The sequence below is a fragment of the Epinephelus moara genome, chromosome 24 (assembly GCF_006386435.1).
Source record: "Epinephelus moara isolate mb chromosome 24, YSFRI_EMoa_1.0, whole genome shotgun sequence".
Classification (NCBI taxonomy): Eukaryota; Metazoa; Chordata; class Actinopteri; order Perciformes; family Serranidae; genus Epinephelus; species Epinephelus moara.
In genome coordinates, this window is record NC_065529.1 from 25,296,781 (window position 1) to 25,317,753 (window position 20,973).

The 20,973-nt window shown below is 40.3% G+C and overlaps 1 protein-coding gene across 1 annotated transcript; it reads right to left on the reverse strand.

The window, feature by feature from the left end:
• Positions 1 to 1,307: 1,307 nt before the first annotated feature.
• Positions 1,308 to 9,107, reverse strand: sec61a1 (SEC61 translocon subunit alpha 1). Its single transcript, XM_050037868.1, has 12 exons — positions 8,994 to 9,107; positions 8,275 to 8,342; positions 8,105 to 8,170; positions 7,146 to 7,224; positions 6,919 to 7,050; positions 6,725 to 6,834; positions 5,954 to 6,107; positions 5,685 to 5,845; positions 5,358 to 5,555; positions 4,245 to 4,436; positions 4,079 to 4,155; positions 1,308 to 2,472 (listed from the first exon to the last, which is right to left on the reverse strand). Exons 1-12 carry the CDS (start codon positions 8,998 to 9,000, stop codon positions 2,286 to 2,288), a joined length of 1,431 nt encoding a protein of 476 aa, XP_049893825.1. The 5' UTR covers positions 9,001 to 9,107; the 3' UTR covers positions 1,308 to 2,285.
• Between the last annotated feature and the right edge of the window lie 11,866 nt (positions 9,108 to 20,973).

A 20,973-nucleotide genomic window follows, 5' to 3' on the forward strand; every position in this document is an offset into this window, starting at 1 on the left:
TTAAAAACATCAACAGTCTCTGCAGTCCTGATGCTCTCTGGCAGGCTGTTCCATAAGTGAGGGCCATAATGGCTGAATGCAGCCTCCCCGTGGGTTTTTGTTCTAACTCTTGGAACAATTAAAAGGCCGGTGCCGGAGGACCTCAGGATCCGCGAGGGTTGATATGATAAAAGCAGGTCAGATAAATAAGATGGTCCAAGACCGTTAAGACATTTAAAAACTAATAAAAGAACCTTAAAATCGATGGCAAAGGTTGCAGACCCCTGCTTTAGCACAAGCAAAGTTTTTAGAGAAAGCTAGACATTTTGTTACAGATTTCCCTCTATTTTTAGGTTTTAAATTTTTCTATTCTACTTCTAAGTCAAAATAAAATATATAACCTTACTGAAAAGGGATGATAATCAAGAAAAGAGGAGGGGAAATGTGATATCTTGAGGAAAATGTCCTCCTTTATTTTTGTAATGTGACACTTTACTTTTGAACTTTAAATATTCTTAAATAAACATTAAAATATTAAATAAACATACTAACAACAGCCCTGCAACAACCACTACTTTTCCAACCTTAATATATTATAAAATTATTGATTTAATTTTTCATTTTAGGGGTGGGAATTAGAATAAAAGAAACATTACCATAATTATAACAACAAAATCTATCTTTTGTACATTTTGTAGACATATTTACTAATAATCAATACACAGTAAAAGTCAATAAACTCATTAATCTTTTCAGGTGCATTATCAGTGTATGCTAAACTGTGCAATAACTATACTATCCCTTCCGTCAATGATGTGAAATCAGCCATCCTGTCTGTCTCTTTATTATATTTTGCTTATTTTATATTGCTGTGTTTTTATGCAGTTTGCTTATTATATTGCTCTTTGTTTTTCTTTTTATTGATGCGTACTTATTATTGCTTTGAGGGTTTTTTTTCCACTGATGCCTCCTGCTCCTACACCTCTGCTGCTGTAATGTTGCAAACTTACGAATAAAGATTTATCTTATCTTCAGTTCAATGGCTCTTTGGTGATTTACTCACATACTGCCAAGCCTTAGTAGAAGCTACACCAGGCCCCACTGAAAACATACTGTAATGTAGCTGTAAGCAGATATAGGTGTTCATTACTGCTTCTGTCAACACCTCTAACTCCTACTGTGGGCATCCATAAGTGGAGACTGATGTATGAGCACATGTCTTCATAGGAGATTATAATTGTTGACAAATACTGTACATGAATAAACACTTACAGTTGCTGACTGCTTCAAAATTCACTGGGGAAACGTCAGACAAGTCACACGATTAATCCTTTTTCCACAAAAAGGTTTTATTGAGAATGTTTTTCTATAAGTTTGTTCTGAAATGCATTTTTTTTTTTTACATATTCAAAAGATATCTTACATGTAAGACAAATTCAGTTATTCAATGCATGGCCTATGTACAGGAAATCATAACTTTTTTTCAGGTGTGGAAAAGAAATTAAAGCAAATATGCTTAATTAAAAAACAAAACAAAATCTTAGGAAGTGGGACACAAATATGAATGTGACGTGTGAGTTAATACTGCAGCTCCCTGGGAATGTCCTACATTAAAACAGCGAGGACCCTTTTCTTGAACGTTTCATCCGATGACAAACATAAGTCCAACAATTTTTGACGGTTGGACCCCAATGTGAGCTCCACATCCTCCTCTTACAAGACCCTGTTCAAAAACAGCTGACACAGGGTCACAGATCAGGAGAGTGACAGTACTTGACTCAGCGTTTGATAGTTCTGCTCCTGTTCCACACCTTTACACAGTTGGCAGGTTGAAAAATAAAATAAAGCTGAAAGTAAAAGTATAAACTAAGATAACACCAAGCAGAACATCGGGTGCGTTTATGCACACAGCAGGCAGGTGACCTCCATCATCCGTGTCGAGTATGCCTGCATACTGAAGCACTCTATTGTCAGTCTGAAAAAAAGGACCGAACTCCCGCAGGACTTCATCTCAAACACGAAGGAAGCCTTTAAATGAAGCTATGATCTCGAGTCAGTTAGAAAATCTGATGAAGTACAACCTTAGTGTCAGTCTCTGTGTTACTTTGGAAGATGCAAGGAGCGAGCAACAAGCTGTGCAGCCCCACCGCCTCGCACGGTCCCGTTTCAGCTGAGATTCCTCAAGATTCCTCAGACATCCTGCAAGTGGAGAGCTGACGACGCAGGAGTTTCACATAGATGGAAAATAAATGCAAAGTTGGTGATTCTAATAAAAGTTGGTAGAAGGTGGGAAGATGTTGGTTTTTCTAGAAGAGCAGGGCCCCCATGCTGCCGACTTCGCTCTGTTCTTTCACAAAGATCTCAAAGTACTGATAGATGATGGTGACAGCCAGCAGGATACCAGTGCCGGAGCCGATGGCTCCCAGAAAGTCCGCCATTACTGATAAACCACCAATACACAGTCCACCAAAGGCAGCTGCAGTAGGAATGTACCTAGAACAGAAGACAGGAAGATTGAGATGAATATTAATACACAGAATTTCACCTGTCAGTGTTTCAGCAGAAATTCATGACTGTGGAGAAGTGATCAATAGATAAAATGTTCATTTAGATAAGAACATCAACACCACAAGTCTGTCTGACAAATATATGACAACAGCCAGTTGTATGACCGTATTTTCCAAAATGTCGAACAATTCCTTTATGCACTGCATATTTTAGATGCACACCCAAGTGAGCAGACAACTGAGGAAAATTTAGCAGTAAGTGGTAGGTAGATAAGTAGCAAGAAAAGATAGCCAGTGAACTGCTGGCCTCCTTTTAATTAGTTTAATATTGCTTGATGACTGATATTTTTGCACACTTTGCCTTCAACAAGATGCTTTGTTTGGGTGGAATAGCATTTCCAAGGACACAAAATTCTTATTACAATAGAACACAATACACAGGGAGGTGACACCAATGCAGAAAGGACGGACTCAGGTGAGTTTGGTTGGTTGGAACGGTTCATTTAGATAGGTCTTTGTCTGCTTCCATGTGGACTCTAATGCGATTTATTTGTGGTGTGAAAGTAAACAAGCGAACCACAGGACTTTTTATGATGGGAGATATTCGATTTCAGTATGATTTCAAAAGCTTGACTACTAATAAATTCACCTACTGATCGTTAAATCTGTTCAGGAAGCAATCTTATTATCTTTTTTTTTTCACGGCCATGTATATAACCTATTTAAACAAATAAATTAGTAACTATGGCAAAATCTATGCATGTCAGCGAGGGTTTTTTCATTGATAATCTGATAGCTGTTAAAAGCTGCTCTCCTTGTATCTGAGTTCATTAAGTTAATTAAAAAGCGTGTGACAGTGATCCCACAGTAATTAGCTCCAAATCATAACTGTCTCTGTTAGTCATTATTCACAACATGCAGTTAATTTGCAGCTTAATAATATTGATAATGCTTATAATCAGTTATATCTTGGTGAACTCTTTTATGACACCCAAGAACATAAATAAGCAAATCAGAATCATTAAAACGCTGCATAAACTTCTGTCAGTCTCAACAATTTGATTTCCCCACATGGGTCCTGATGATGGAAGAAGACAGTTGCTACAACTGTCCAACTAATGAGTCATATGTCAGTTTAAATTCATGTTTCCTTCTCTTGGTTTGTTTGTAAAACAAACAGTGTGAACAACCAAAATGCAATCATGACAGTTTGACAATGAGCCAGCATACATAATACCAGGACCTTGAAACTGAAGGAGCTAAACTGAATTCAGCCATAATTTGATTAATTACATCTGTACTATACATAAAAAGACCCAGTGTTTTCCAAACTCTGCTTTTCCAAAGCTGTGTTTGCAAGACAGAGAGTACAGTCTGGATGTGTGAGGCGGAATTTATGTACATAATATCTCACACTTTCTAACTCGTGGTGCCTGATGCCAACAGCTTTGCTCTACCATCATACACCCTTTTCTGACAGACAATCAGAGTTTAGTTTGACAAACATTTTACAGCAAGTTTTTTTTTTTTTAAACGATATATGGTTTGTGTTACTGAGGAGCTATGTAAATGAAAAAGGTTTTTGGTTTTACCTGTTCAGTTCGTGGACCATTGAGGTTTCTCTGTGTCCCCTCATCACCATCTGCTGCTCCTTCAGTTGTTTTGCCACCTGGATGAAAGTAAAGAACAGAGCTTTAACTCAGAGCCTGCTTGAAACAAACACAGAACACCAGCTGCCTGAAAGTGGTCACAACTTACATCTTTAGCAGAGGAGCCTGAGACCTCAATCCAGGTCTTGGAGAAAAAGGCACATGATCCGAGCATGAAGACGATGTAGATGACTGCATGGACTGGGTCATCAAGAACAGAACCAAACGACTCCGGGGGAGAGAGGTAGTAACAGAGTCCACCTACAGGGTAGGCACGGGCCGGACCACCTGACGTTGCGTCCTACAAACATGAGAAAAGAAAACAAGCTTTAAAGGCGTGGAAAAATGCTCATACAAGAAATCTCTCTCAGTCTTCACATGGACCCACTAAAGGCCCAGACACAGACACACCAAACAGACAGCAAAGGACTAGAGGCAGCGAAGGCCGACTGTTGTGTTGCCTGATGTCGTCTATGTCTTGGCCAAAAGCTTGCACATGAACACACTGCAAAGACTACAACCAAGAGCCAACCAGCACGTATGTTAGAGGAAATAACTTCCCATACCACTAGGCGGCAGTAATCTGTATTCATCATTAAAAAAGGGAAAACTGGAACTGGAACACCGACTTGACGGATTTAAGACGCTAGTTAGCCAGATAGCACATTAATGACACAACCCAATGGTGAAAGAAGAAATGATATATATCTGTTCCTGCTAAAGAGCTCAATGGCCAAAAAAATAATCTTAATTTATACAACAAGTTTGTTTCTATCCCACGCCCTATTGACATTGGTTGTTTGTTTGCTTTCCTTACTTCCATTTCTGTTCTTGTGCATTGAGCTTAACTCCAAATCAAAGTGATTTCATTCACTGGCGGGCTCTGCCAGGTCTGACGCTGATTCAACATGCTGAATTGGCCGAAAAATAGCCGTCAAGAGCCGACTAGTGCCAACAGTGCCAGCAGAAGGCCTGACGCTGACCAACAGCTGATCGTCAGCTTGGTGTATCAGAGCCTTTAAAATGTGTGGTGGTGTATTCATCTACAGAGACCCTGCCCTCTGCTGTTTTGTTTCCTGCATAGTAAACCTCTAACACAAAAAAAAAAAATACTTGAGTACACCCGGAGGCTTCATGCCCAATGGTTTTCAAAGTCATTCTCTGAGACTCTTTCTTATAATGAAGCTCAACAAACTGAACGGAAAGGTGCGATTATACTTACAGACCAAGTACCGAGCAGATTAACCAGGAAGTTGCCACTGAAGCGTGTGGAGAGCATCTGGGAAATAACGTACAAGTTGGAGACCAGGGCAGACTGCAGGATGATGGGGATGTTGGAGGTGTAGAAGAGCTTGATGGGGTAGGTGTTGTACTGGCCACGGTAGCGGGCTGACTTGATAGGTAGATCGACCCTGAATCCCTGTGAGAAGAGGTAAATGTGTAGGACAACTGTGAACAATCTGAATTCCCAAACGTCATCATCTTGTACCCTTGCAGTTCCTCTTCTAAACTCGGAGAGAAGTCACGTTAAGAAAAGTCAGCAACTCACCTGGAAGTATATCACTACAGCAAAGACGAACACTGTGGCGATGAGATTCATGAGGTTGGGCAGGTTCTGTCTGTAGAAGGCCTCTCTCAAAGCACGTACTTTGTCTGTGCGAGTGGCCAGCAGATGGAAAAGCGCAATGATCGCTCCCTCAAACTCTGTGCCTAGAAACAGAAGAAGTCACAAGTATGAGAGACAGTCCCGTGTTGTGCAGAGGATTTACATTTCTTTATCAAAATCATACATTCACTGAACACTTTGTGGTTTCTTACCTCTTCCAGTGTTAACAGTCGTAGGGCTGAAGGCCTTCCACACGATCGTCTCACAGATGTTGGTAGCGATGAACAGCGAGATTCCTGAACCAAGACCATAGCCCTTTTGGAGCAGCTCGTCCAGCAGCAGCACAATCAGCCCGGCCACAAACAGCTGTGGAAGAACAGATACAGTCAGCTGAAAAAGCACTACGGCAGTCATGTGAAAATGTTTCACTGTGCAATAAATTCACATTTATTTGGTGAATATCGTTCACTCTGACTTAGTTAGTTAGACATCTATCCCCCTTAACTGAACTCAGTAAAGGTGTGAGCTATATAGAGCTGCACTTCCAGTTCCACTGGAGCATATTTTGCTTTGTGTAAATTCAATTAGCCTAAACAAACCTGTTGGTTATGTGATTCTAATAATAACCAGTGACCGATGACTATTTGGACTGTATTAATTTACCTGAAGGCTTTTTAACACTCTTTAATTAAAGGAGAATTATATGTTTGATAAAGACTGGTTTAAATGTCAATATCACTGCAGGGGATTTGTCTATGACAATAAATCAATATTTGGGGAACACTGGGGGCTTTATTTAAAAACCACAAGACAGAAAATGCTTTACAATCCACATCTGTTTGTTCTGTATTATTATATTTCTTTGTATTACAATATTTTCACTGTAAGTGCAAACTACAAGCCGGCTTTTAAGATATAAACTATATTTTCAGTCAAAGTGCCGAATTAGTTTTGACCAAGTTGAAGAATAACTCAATTCTCACCTGAATGATGATGAGCAGACAGATTCCAGCACCCATCTCAGAGGGATCTCCATACATGCCTGTCATCACATACACGATGGCCTGGCCGATGGTGATGATCATTCCAAACACTGAAAAATATTAACACGGTTTAGACTTACTCATAAATTCTAACTCTATGTTCACAAGTCACCACCTGATAAGAGTTTACTTACATTTCTGAGCTCCATTGAAGAGGGCTCTGTCCTTTGGCGTGTCTCCAACCTCAATGATCTTAGCTCCAGCAAGCAGCTGCATGATCAGGCCTGAGGTGACAATAGGCGAGATACCCAGCTCCATCAGGGTACCTGGAGGGAGATACTCAAGTTAGGATATACCAGCAGGAGAGCAGACCCGCATTCGATCTTAATCTCTTAATCTTAGATATTAACTCAACAAATACCTCTGTTTGAGGCCAGAATGACTCTCATCCAGTAGAATGGATCTGCAGAGTCTGAGGACATGATGCCAAAGAGTGGGATCTGCAAGAAAACAGTTACCGCACAGTGTGAGAGAATTGGATTTTTACAGTTATGCATGATTTTAATTGCTTCTATCAACTTGATAATATTGAAAATAACGCTCAAACTACAAGTCTAAGCCTTTCATTCACAAAATGTGATCAAATAATTGGTGTAAATAAAAACTAGTCAGTGAAGCACGGTTTACAAATCCATGGTGTTTTAGTTTGGATAGTCTGACATTTGTCAGGCCACACATAATCTTAAATAGACTACATACTGTGTAATGCTAATGTCACTGTTCGTGGCTAAGTAAGCTATGATTTTTCAATGAATCGACAGAACAATCAGCAGAAAATTAATCACTGACAATTTTTATGTAATCATTAAGCCCCTTTAATTTTTTTAATTTAGAAGCACAAAGTACTCTCTTGTAGGACTACGACTATCTGTGATGGGCAGTTGTCACATTTCTTCAAAATAATTAAATTGAAAATAATTGATAGATCAATAAATTATGGGTATAAAAGTTCCCAGTAACCCTAGTTTTAATTCTACAATATATATGTAGCTCATTGAGAGCTTTTATGGTATTGTAAGTGTGCAAAATGTTTACTACAAAAGTTGATCACACCAAAAAGTCTTACTGACAGGTATGCTGGATCAAAATATACTGCATAATGGGACGAGGTGTACTCGTATTATTAACAATATTTTAGTCCACTGACCTTTAATGAAGGTCATTTAAGAATTTATCTTAAGGACTTTATCTGAAAGTGAGTGCAAGTGATTGTAGGGCAGTTTTTTACCCCAAAATGTCACAAATGAAATCAGCTGTATTTGCACTTAGTTTTACAGTAGCTGGTGAAAAACTGAGACAGTGATTAACTGTGACACTTACCTGGCAACACACCAGGAAGATGAAGAGAGTGATGGCAGTCCATAATACTTTCTCTCTGAACTGGATCTGTTGGACGATCACATTATAACAAGATTTAAAACAAATAACTAAAGCAACATAGTATTTTACAAAGCACGCAAATGTACTAATAAAATAGGAGTAATTCATACCTTTCTCTCAGGTTTTTGGATTTCTGGCAGCACTGCACAGAATGGCTTTATCACTTCCAAGAATTTGACTGGAAACAAGAAAACATGAGTGTTAATGTGAGTTATATCTGGTTATAATAGCTGGTCACCAGTGGGACGTGGCAGTGAATGGTGGGCGGACTCAACACAGACTTCAATTTACAATAACCTATACAAAATAAATTTGACTGTCAAATAAGGCATTTTGTAAAGCAGACATTTACCGACACCTCTACATTATTATTACTACATGTTTTTTCTTATTAGCATTAAGGCAGGTGATTTAGGAACGACAGGCTCAAGATAACACCGGTTGTGTTATGCGTCGTCATCACTAGACTGTCAATGTCTTTGAATGAGTGGCTAACAAGTTAGCATAGGAGATGTTTCCTGCCAACAAGAAACCACCGTGTCGCCTCTAAAATCTCACCACAAGCACAAACTCCAGCTCACAAAAACACCAACTAACTTTTGAAATAAACACACTCACAATTTATCATCACAAAAGTCTCATAATAGTACAAAATAGTACACAACTAGCTAGCAGCGTTAGCTAGCCTGCTATCAATGGCAGCGCTAACACCGTTAGGTTAACGTTAGCTAACCAAGTTACACAAAGCAGTTTAAACTGTATTCAGAGGGTTTCTACACAGACTGCAGGTTTCAGGCTGAGACAGCCCGTTTGTCAAAGTCATACTCACTGCCCATGATGTCCCGACTGTCCACCTATGTGGTCCTTAACTGTGTAAATCTGACCAGACCTCGCTACTACTGACTGAGCTACCGGGAGGAGGAGGAGAAGGAGGAGGAGGAGAAGGAGGAGGGGAAACTTTAGAGACACGTCACCACTACAGACACGACGAGCAACCATTTAAAGAACAAGCCAACAAATGAAAAAAAAAATAAATAAAAATAAAAAATAAAAAATAAAAATAAAATAAAATAAAAATAAAACACTCAAATGATCATTTAGTTATTTTATAGGCCATGTTAAACTTTGTCTGATTACATATATGCTGGGGCAGAGCGATATCAAGTTGAAGTCAGTTTTATTTATTTTTGTCATTTTCAACATTTTCATCATTGACTGTGTTGCTAAATCTCCCTGAAGTCATTTTCCACCTCGTCAGTAGTTTCACGCTTTAAAAAAAACCCCTCACAAAACAGGAAGTGGCGTAGTTTCGGCGGAAGCTCAGGGTAGCAAACGGTCTTGTCTTTTTTCCCCTCCATGTTTCATAATGTTAACACATGGATGTATAAAGATAGTGTTAATATCTGTGTGTCACACTCTTAAAGTTCCACACTGTTAGACTAAATTATGAGGAAAATTGGTAAGATCAGAAAAAAACCCCCAACAAAAAACATATTTGATATATTTATAAAGGTTTTGTTTACGTGTAGAGGGTAAGCTTTGTCAATCTGTCTCACTTTAGTGTGTCCAGTCTATAGATCAATATGAACCATATTACTCATAAGGGTTATTTTATTTAAGCACCTGAGACTGGCCAATACATTTTTCTGACAGTAAACATGTCACTACTCATATAATGCAATAAATAAATAGATACATTTTAAAAAAGGAAAGGGAAAAAATCTGTCTTATTTTCAAAAGTTACAAGGCAGAAATGTTGATGTTATTATTATTATCATTAGTAGTAGTACTATTATTATGTATTATGTATATTGTGTTTATATCTTCAAATAGTGAATTTAATATCTAGCTTACCTCAAGACAATACTCATCACTTTACAGTAACAGTTCACTTTGCTGCAGTACAGACATATCTGCTGTCATACCTCCAGACTGCAGAGCAGCTTCACTCTTCAGGCGGTAAGACTCCTCAGCTCATCCTCTGTTCTCTGTCATAAACTATTTTATTTGTCTGTTTATTTTATTCTTGTGTGGCATAGATGGACTATGACTTGCATTTTGTTGTGCAAGCCTGTATTGTAGTGTGACAATAAATGAACCTTGAACCTTGGGATAGGTTAGGCCTGTATGTGAGATTTTAATTTCATGCCATCACCTTGTCATTGTTGTTTGTCACTATGTTGACCTTAATTGTTTAAAGAACCAGCGAGTTGTAATGGTAGATTTTATCTTTTGCCACAGCTTAAATAGGGACAAAGGGAAAGAAACAGCCAATTTACTTAAATGTTTGCACAGTAATCATCATTTAAAGAAGCTACACCTTTGGCTTTGGGCATGAATTCCTCCCTGCATGAACATGCTGTCTCCACCAGAGAGCAGCAGTGGCCTGAAAATGATCTATGATATGATCTAGTTGAGGAAGTGCACTCTGGTGAGGACAGTTTGAGACAAGGCCTCTCTCAAGGCAGCTTGACTGTAAACACAGTCAGAGCCACACACTGCATAAAGGTGTCGGCAAAATAACAGGAACACATCACAATGTCAGTAAATGCCATGCAACAGCCCTGCAATAAATCCTTTATTTGTTGAGATGATCATATTAGATGTTTGTGTTTGAGAGATGCTGGTTGGTGTCAAGTAAAAGTTATTATGGGCAACAACACCATGAACTTGCACCAACAACCAAAGATGCACCACAGGCAGCAATATGGGTAGTTTAAAGCTAAAAGGTCGACTGAGAACATGTGTTTTTCTTTCTTTCCCTCTGTTTTTCTTTGCAGTAAACAATAACAGAGAATCAGTCAACAGGACATCATAAACAGTGAGTGACGCATTTCTCACATAGTTGAAGGAGGAGGATGACACAAGCAGTGCAGCAGAGAAAGAGCTCAGTCTTTCATTGCACTGCCTGATAACAGAGTGCCCATAGTGTCGGGGCGCAGGGAGGAAAGATAAGTGAGAGGCTGCTCCAACAAAATAAAGCTTATCTAAGGCGCCGTCTGCTGACAGATACGCTCTTCACAGGTGTGCTGAGGTCTAATGTACAGATCTCTGCATCCTCTCAAAAACAAGCAAAACCACAGAGCTTAATCTTATCCCGTGTGCCAAGGATCAACGTATCTGCATAGAACTGTTGGTATGATATTTAAGGAATCAGCACCCATCATATGATGTTATGTACTCAACATGGAGTTACTGAGGTTGGATTTGGTCAAGTAAAGTTAATGTGGTTAGGTTTGGGAAAATAAACATAAAGTCCTAAACAAAAGTTCACTTGGTTTCCCACGGTTCTGAACACTGGTCTCCTGGGAGAAAGTCCTGTGATCTTTGACCCACTCACCACCCCAACTTGTCTCCTTCCACAGACTTTAGGTTTTATACCGCTTTCTTCTTTACTCTTGTTAGCGCATTGATCATGTGATCGCAGCCTTCCTGATTACATGGGTTATACATAAATTACTGGCTCATGTTTACACGGGTTATTTATGAATTGTGGTGCAATACCTCTCCTAGGTATACATAGGAAAAGTGCATGACTACAGCCTGCCAGTTTATAGAATTAAGTGACTGATGCGAAAGCGCGAGTGTCCATGTCTAGAGCCAGTGTGTGAATTGTCCATTGTGGGCTACTGTAGAGCAACATGGCAGCCTCCATGGAGGAGGGCCCGCTCCTTATGCAGATATAAACAGCTCATTCTAACGCAAGGAAAATACAAGGCTCCTGATTTGCAGGTGATTATAAACAAATGAAAACATAGTTATGAATGTTATATTGGTGTTGATGTTAAATAGGTGGATACATTTCTTGGAGCATCACAACCCAACGAAAGGACTCGTTTCGCCATCGGGATTTGATGCATTCAGTCTGTAGCACGCTCGCACTATGGGCGCAACAATGCGGAAGGTGTAGGTAACTTTTGGGCAACTGATCATCTTTTCTTTTTTTTTTTTTTTTTTTAAGATATTTTTTTGGGCATTTTTAGCCTTTAATGGATAGGACAGACAAGTGTGAAGGGGGGAGAGAGAGGGGGAGTGACATGCAGCAAAGGGCCACAGGCTGGAGTCGAACCCGGGCAGCTGCGGCAACAGCCTTGTACATGGGGCGCCTGCTCTACCCACTAAGCCACCGACGCCCCAAGGCAACTAATCATCTTACATAAGAATGAACAGGGCCCAATCTCCAACGCTGTATCCAGTTCTCTTCAAACATCCATGATGTAGATATAAACGGCTCATTCTAAGGTAACAAAAACATTTTTTGTTTTCAGTTTCAGGTGATTATAAACTAGAGAAAGCATAGTTATGATTATGATGTACCATTTCTGCTGATAGATGTCCCTAAATACTACACACTAGACCTTTAACATAGAGTAGATAGATACTTTCCTGGAAGGAAATTCTCATGACACAACAGCCGTACATGAACAAAACCACACTGAACAAAGAAAAGCACATCAGAAAAATTCAATTTCAGAATCACCACATTTGAAGATAGATGGTTTTCACTCAGAAAGGGTATGAAAAATTGTAATCTGAAAAGTAACTTGTAACTATGGCTGTAACTATAGTTTGACAAATATAGTGTAACAGAAAAATACAATCTATACATCTGAAGTGTAGTGGAGCAAATTTGCACAAGATGTAAACACTTAAGTCGAGCACCTGTATGTGCCCCCATTTGAAAACGGAAACCAGTTCTTCACGTTTTGAGGATATCAACTCAAGAAGCAAACACAGAATGAGCCCCAAGCTTTATGGATGGCAAACACAGAGCAACAGACAGTAATACTGTGGATTCATCACAATTCATCACCAGAGTGACTGTGTTAGTAAAGGGAAAGTATGGTACCTGCATTTAAAGCAAAAATCTGAATGAGACCAAAAGGGTAAATATATATATTTACATAGTTTAGTAGGTAAAATGTCACATGCTATTTTTTTCTATCTATCTCATTGAAAAAAGCTTCTTTGCTTTCCTGCTGAGTTCGATGAAAAGATCAATACAAGCTTAGCTTAGCATAACAATGACTGTAAACACAGAAAAACAACTGGCAACTGGTTACTGGCAACCAGTGGAGGAAGTGTGTGCCTCCAGCCAAGCAATAGACTGTTACATAACCTTTGTTAAAGGGACAATTGTTGAACAGACAGACGTCATCAATCTTCTCATCTAAGTCCCAGGGAGACAGGGAACAGGCAAAATGTCAAAAGTTTCCTTTAAATCATTTAAAGATGTCATTTGTTTCTTTTCGGGGCAACGTATGTCTTTATTTTCATATACCCCCCCCAAAAAAACAGGGAGATGACAGGAAATGAGGCAAGAGAGAAAGAGAGAAAGAGAAATGGGGAATGACACGCAGTGAAAGATGCGAGCCAGGAACAAGCAGTTCATTGTCAGCACCTTGACCCATTTAAGAATTAATAATGTAGGGCTGGATATCATTTAAAAATTAAGCTAGGCCTACATAACCAAAACCAGTAACCTTAAATGGATACCAGTAGAGTAGGCCTACTTTATTCCATACCCATAATGTGAATGGACTGGTGTGTAGTATAGCCAAACCTTCAAAGGTTTCGGTGGCATCTCGGCACACTTAACTGCCAACTCCATGAAATACGCCACACTTGATTTCACCTCACCACAGACTGTATGGGTTTTAGCTGCTGCTGCAGGAGTGCGAGCTGCACGGTGAGGACAGCTGTGAGAGTCTTGCAGCACACACACAGTAACAGGCAGCATCATAAAGCTTTTATTTGGGCAAGGGTGTCCAAACTTGTTTGAATGGGGGCCAGATTAGATAACGTTAGTCCTGCCGTCGTGAGGTTAACAGAAAAAATGCAAAATGAACTTGCTTGATTTACCAATATTGTGTGTGCCACAGGTAGCATATTTTGATAGACAAGCCGCTGGCCATTTAAAATTGGTCCATTGGCCACCATTGCCCCCGCGCCAGACTTTGGACATGCCTGCATTAGGGCCTACCTGATGTTTATTAACTGACTTAACAACAAATTCAAAACATTTTGGCGTTGTGTGAGTTTGTTGGGAATATTTAATAGCTTGGTTTTGGATGTTAGTTGCTGCTGCTTTGTTAGCTCGTACTAACCAGGCTACTGTTGAACTTACTGTTTGCCGGCAGGATGACGGCTCTGGAAATGGCAGCAACAGAAAGTTTGCTGATACTGTTGGGGAGTTGGAACAGTCCAGGATCAGACCCCCAGCACAACAAGGAGTGGATGCAGGTAACTTTCGGTTTGACTGAAGACGTTATATTACTTGGTACTGTGTTGTTTCAGTTGATACCTTAAAAGTGCTGAGTTCTGATACCCAGCCCTAGTGTCACCCTTACATGTACTGTGTAAAAGTAGAGCTTTTATGTTGACAGTATCTTATAGTGTTGAGGTCATCTTTATCTAAGCAGTGGATACTGAACTGAACTGACTTGCAGTTACAGTATTTATTGGTATAAATCAATAAAAACATTAATGATAGCTGCATCTGTGTGTATCTCAATCTTACACACTCTTTAAGAAGCAGTGTGTAAGATTAAGACAGCAATAGTGACGTCAAGGAGAGGATTGCAGAACGCAACCAGCTGAAGCGTCTCTGATTAGAATTCCTTCAGCGTTCATTGCTCAGGAGGATTTTACCAGGAAGTGAATTCTCTGCAGAGGTTTCCTCCTCTCCAAAACAAACAGACCAGTTGTTTAAAACCAGTAAAAAATATGGAGCAGTTTCATGTTACAAATCAGTGTTTCTCCGACACTGCTTGGAATGTTGGAGCGGAGCCATTAGCCTAGCACCTGCTCACCTTTTTTCTCTGATGACTTATGATCCAGGCCTTCAGATGGTTTCTACTGGGAGCCGAATTATCCACAGAGGTCTCCTCCTTTACAAAACAAACAAACCAGGTGATTAAAACTGGTAAAAACACTGAATAAAGCAGTTTTACTTCAACAAAATCTGTGTTTTTCCGACACCTCTTGTCGCGGAGGAGCTTATAGTGGCCAATGCGAAAATGTGAATGGCCCTGTCTAAAGCTAGAGTTTGGTTTGTCCATTCTGGGCTATTGCAGAAACATGGCGGTGCAACATGGTGATCTCCATAGATGAGGACCTGCCCCATATGTAGATATAAACAGCTCATTCTAACGTAATAAAAACACGATTCTAATTTTAAGGTACATATACATGAAAGAAAACATACGTTATATTACATTTCCTCCAATAAATACCCCTAAATCCAACACAATGGACCTTTAGTATGTTACTTCTCTGTGCCAGGATGCACACAGACACACAAAGTTTTTACTTGGCAGCTGGCAGTGTTACATAAGAGTCTTGACTGCTGTGTTGTGAAGGAATGTTGAATTCCTCTGACTGTTACAATCATCCTTTTACTCCTCTGCTTTTTTTTTCTCCCACATTCATCTCATTCTTTATTGTGTCCCGGAGAGTTCACCCTCCTCTGATGTAAGAGACAAGTGTTTCAGTCTCTTGTTCTGTAGACCAGTCAGCACTCTCCATCGCAAACCAGGTCACTCACCACACACAGTCCCCTTCTGTTTTTATTATCAAAAGGCCCACATTAACCGCTAATTGAACTGCTGAGTGTGTGTTTCAATTGTTTTGCTAACTGAACATCTACATGTGTTTAAAGCAGATTATCTTGCTGGTAGATTACTGGGACAGGGGGACTCCTGAAGTAGAGCGGTGATAGCAGATGTCAGGTTAGGGGCAGAGCCAGACTTTGTAAACATTCATGGCTCAGCAGACCAACGGGGGGTACAGGGGCATGTTCCACCCTGGGCGATTTTTTTACCCCCATTTAAAGCAGCTATATGCACTATTTTTAAAGCCAGTTTAGATGATAGAAAGATTATTCGTCTGTACATTATTTGGGAAAAACATGATAGTTGCCAATCAACCTGTAGAGCCGACCTTTGTTTCAGTCTTCATCATTCTGAAACCATAATGCAATAAATGCTGAGGATGACTAATTTTCACTCCTGCCACCTAAAGGAGACAAAAATGCTCTGATGCTACAATTTTTGAGTCAGGTAGGGTGGGGATTTGACATAAACAACATTACTAATCTTGAAACATATTTTTACTGATACTGTGCTGCAGTAGAGTTCTCACACTGAATATTTGGTCGACAAATCCGCTATATTCAAATTCATGCCATAAAAATCTGGGCTACAACTGCAAATCAAGGATCGCCACCAGTACATGCATTTCCATCCACCTCTTTTTATGTGCATGTTCCATTTGCACATTAAAAAAACCTGAGTGGAAATGCCAAAAAATTGTATAAAATCTCCAAGTATTGCAAAAAAAAGTTTTACATTTGGGGTAGGTGGAAAAGTTGGTGTACTGATAAATGCGACTAAGTACAATGGAGAAGATTCAGCAAATAAATGATGACGTACTGTCACTGCATAAGCCACTGCAAGCTCTTTTTGTTGTGTCTGAGTGGTTGTTACTCAGGTTTGACTGGTGCTCTTCCTCTGCAGTGGTATAATGGCACCTGACTGGAGAATTAGGGTGCATTCACACCAGGATAGATTTCACACTGCACTTCTTAAAGCGGACTGTTGGGAATAGAATGATTTTATGTGTTTTACTATAAGTTGTGTTTCACTATATAAGTTTTAGATGTGTGAACAATGAGAATACTGAGATGATTTCAGCTGATCTGAATGTGTTTGCTTTGCAGAAGTGGAGAAGTACAGGAGAGGAAGAGACATGAAGTCTGAGGAGCACATATCGCAATGCTTAGATAATTAGTTTCATATATGGTAAAAAAGAATAGAAAGTGATGTACAGATAGTAAGGTACAGCACGTGTAGGGAGTTGTGTTGCTCTCTTGTCTTTCAAAACAGGAACCACGCCCCCACCGCCAGCGGGAAGGAGTCAGATTAACACGAGGCAGGGGCGTGGTGTGGTGAAGGAGGAAGTGGAACTGCCAATGAGAAGAGGACAACGCCTTGCGTGCACAGTGACACTCTGTTACGCTCAAATATACTGGGTCAGGGAAAGGACAGGAGGTCAGACTTCGTGAACTGACACACCTGTGTTGTTCATCAGGGACGTGAAGTTGAGGCCCAGAGCTCTGTAATTTTATTCCTTTACTGCTTAATAAACTACATTAACTGAGACCGAATATCTTCTCCTATTGCTTCATTAAAGAACACGCAGGACTGAGCTCACACATAGCACATTGGAGAGTAGGATGAGCCCCTAGTCCAACAGGACCAAACTGCCTGGACAATGTCACGCAGTTACAACAGCTGCTCATTTGGGGGCGGTATTGCCCGAAACAACCACTGACCAGGAAGAAAAGAAGCATGAGGGAGAAGAAAACACAGCTCATCGACTGGCCAGGACCGAAAACAGAAATCCATCCCCTTCACAAAAACACCAAGCGCCAAAATGCACTGCCCTCTACGTCAATTCCTCTCTTTGGTTCACTTCCTCTCTTTGTTTCGCTGGATAGTCTGTTTGCATTTCCCACTGTAAGCGAACCGCACCAGGATTCACTTGCAAGTGAACCGAGACCCCCCGCCAATTGGACCAGGGTTTGCTCGTTTGGTCCGCACCAGAGTTCAAAGGAGCGTTCACACCACTCCCAACGAACCAAACTATTACTATTTTGTTTAAAGCAGACCCAGTAGCGCCAGTGTGAATGTGTCCTTAGTGTCACCCATGGCTTATTTCGATGAACCAACTCCCACTTTTTGCATACCAGTCATGGGTGGAAAAGCACATAAATTTGCATTTTCTTCTGCTGATTTTCTGAACATTTGGTTAAATTTGGATGGAAACCCAGCTAATGGCAATGTGGCCTTGAGTACTCTGAACTGAATGTTGGGCCACAAAAGAACATTTACTCAATAATATTAGATGTCTTTAGGGAACAGCATCAGCTCTGGGCTTTAAAAAAACATTTGTGTCTGGAGCTCTAGAAGCCGCCCCAGGACAATACTATATTCTCTGCGACCTCCTGGGATTGCCCATGACGGTCTTAGAGGGGAGGGGGGAACAGTGGATACATCAGTGAAAGGGTGGGAGTAAAAAGTCACAAGATCACCATGAGACCCAGCAGAGTGAGTCGCTCCCTGCTCAGTGATCTCAGCCCACTCTGGGGAAAAAAAAAGTACAACACTGGTAATTCAAGACAAACCCGCTGAGACCTCTCTGCCTCTTCATCCGCAACTTTCTCCCCGCTTATAAACCCTTGAACGACTAATTTTTATCATACAGTGGATTAATTGGTTTCACTGGTGGCTCCCTGTTGACCAGGACTACACTGTGATGTCTGAGCAGCCCTTACTGCTCTGATTCAGCAGGTCTTCTCTGTGATAAACAGCCGCTCTGATCTCTCGCTGACCCACAGACTGTGGATTTACTCTCCACCACCACATCTATACAGTATATCTGCTGTGTAAGAGGTCAGGGGTTAAGGTCGGGGGTTTTAAGTGATGGATTTGGCTGTGATCCAGCAGACATAAGAACATTGTGTCCCCGACCTAAAGCACCAGGTTACATAAACATCTACAGATCAAAGACGGCTAACTCCGCCCTGTAGATATTTGCTCAGGCAGCTTTAGAGGGTTAATGAAGAACAGCTCGGCTCTTCAACTTCAAATAATTGTAGCGGGTTTACATCAAATATGAAGGGAAAGTCTCTTAAGTTAAGCTGCAAATCTGAAAATGATCTATATGGCTGTGTAAAGCTCAGAGGGATTAGTACTAACCACTCTATGTTGCAGATATGTGGTAACATAAACCAAAGTACAGGATAAATAACATTGTATCCTGATGGTTATGGAGACAGATTTGTCTCATAATTCTCATTAGCCTATTAATTAGAGTGAAATTGTGTCTTGTAAAGGTTAACTTGACTTGCAAATTGACTTTTGAATGAATGTGCAGTAATTTGTACAAATGCATATATACAAATACCTAAAAATACTATATGTTTTTCATATGTCCATACACATTAGTTGCATTAAGGAAGTCTCAAGTCTAAAATTGGCGTGTTAATGTTGAATCATCACGTGTGGTTCAAGTGACACGCATGCATTTATTTTGAGACAATCTCTTTTTCTCATTTGAATCTTGAGACAAAACTTGGATTCATAAATATACATTAATGCAAATGTCAAGTTACAACAAACATGTTAACTTTTACAGAACACATATTCACTCCTATTACTGTAGTTTCATTTTGAGACAAATTAATCTCCATGTCTGGTAGTGCGAGATTAAAAATCAGAGGATCACTAAAGTTACTAGAGTTCCTCTTGAGGGAAACATGAATGTCTGTGCAAGATTTCAAGTAAATCCATCCAATGGTAGTTGAGATATTTCACTGAAAAACACAAATGTCAACCTGCTGGTGGTGCTGGAGGAAAATTCAGGGGATCACCACAGTAAATAGGGCACATAATCTGAAAACCATGAATGTATGTACAAAATTTCATAGCAATTAATTCCAGTAGTTGTCGAGATAGCGAAGTCTGGACCAAAGTGAGGCATTGCCATCCTCAGAGTCACAGTGCTAGCATGGCTAAACAGGTGTCAGTGCCCATAATCCTGTTTAGTCTGAGTAAAGGGGGAAAGAAGTAAAAAGTGACGTGTGATGTCTAAATTAGAGATAAAGCTTTGTAAATTATAGCACCCTCAAATCTCAGAGGTGTAGAGCAGGGGGACGTTTGCTGTTTTCGCTCTTGTTATCATCCTAATCTCACTCCAGCAGCTGTGCTCAGTGCAGCTTCGGTGTCCTGTCTTACGTAAGCCGTTTAAAGGTTCCCTGACATTTATACTCCTAACGTAAACACAGCAGTGACAGCCAAATGACCCCAGCAGAGATGTGTAGTCTCTTGTTTCAACAGTATTAATTGCAAAGTGTGTAAAATGGCCAGTTGTTTCTTGGTGATAACGTTAAAACTTGGAATATGAGACAACAGCTAAATCTTGGTTATTTTAAATCAAGTTTAAAGACAACCAGCAGAGGGGTACAACTTTATCTGAACATAACAGATGAAATATTTCTAAAGTGTCACTTGAAACAATTCAACACACAATGACGAAGACCTGCTTTGTCTTCTAAAAGCACGATGACCTGCTGAAAATCCTCCAAGAGAAATAAACGAGCCACCGTGACATGAAACCATTGTCAGTGTTCCCTGCTATAGTCTTTATTACAGTAATTAAAAGGTACCAGCTACAGAGGACTCTCATTAAAACATCCTGCCTACACCTCCTCCTCCACCCACACACAGACACACTCACTCATTATAATCCATCTACGGGCACTGCAACTACTTCGGGGAAAGAGTCTGGTGTCACGGCACGTATGAAGTGGAAAATGTATGCGAGGAGGATTAATGCAGCCATGTTTTATCCAGCAGAGAACAAAAACAATCCAGTTGATTGGAGAATGTGGTGGGAGTGACAAGCCACAACATAACCCTAGAAGAGTTAACCGCCCTTAACTGGACAAGTCATCAGGCTTAATCCAGATTATTCCAGACTACGAAGCGTACACTCATAGTTTTCCCTGCCTGTCTTGTCCTGTCTGGGGCTATTTTAAGCACATGTACTCATGCACTTCACTGTGGTTGCTGGAGGGAGAATGAGTGTACGTGCGCTGTAATGTGGGCACAAATATCTTTCCACATCCTATTGGGTGGTTCGGTTGGCTGAGGGAGCTCACATGCTCACACACGCTCGTATAAAGTGCTCAGATATATCATCTTCACAGTGGATGTTTCTCCCTATGAGTTTGACAGCTGCTCAAA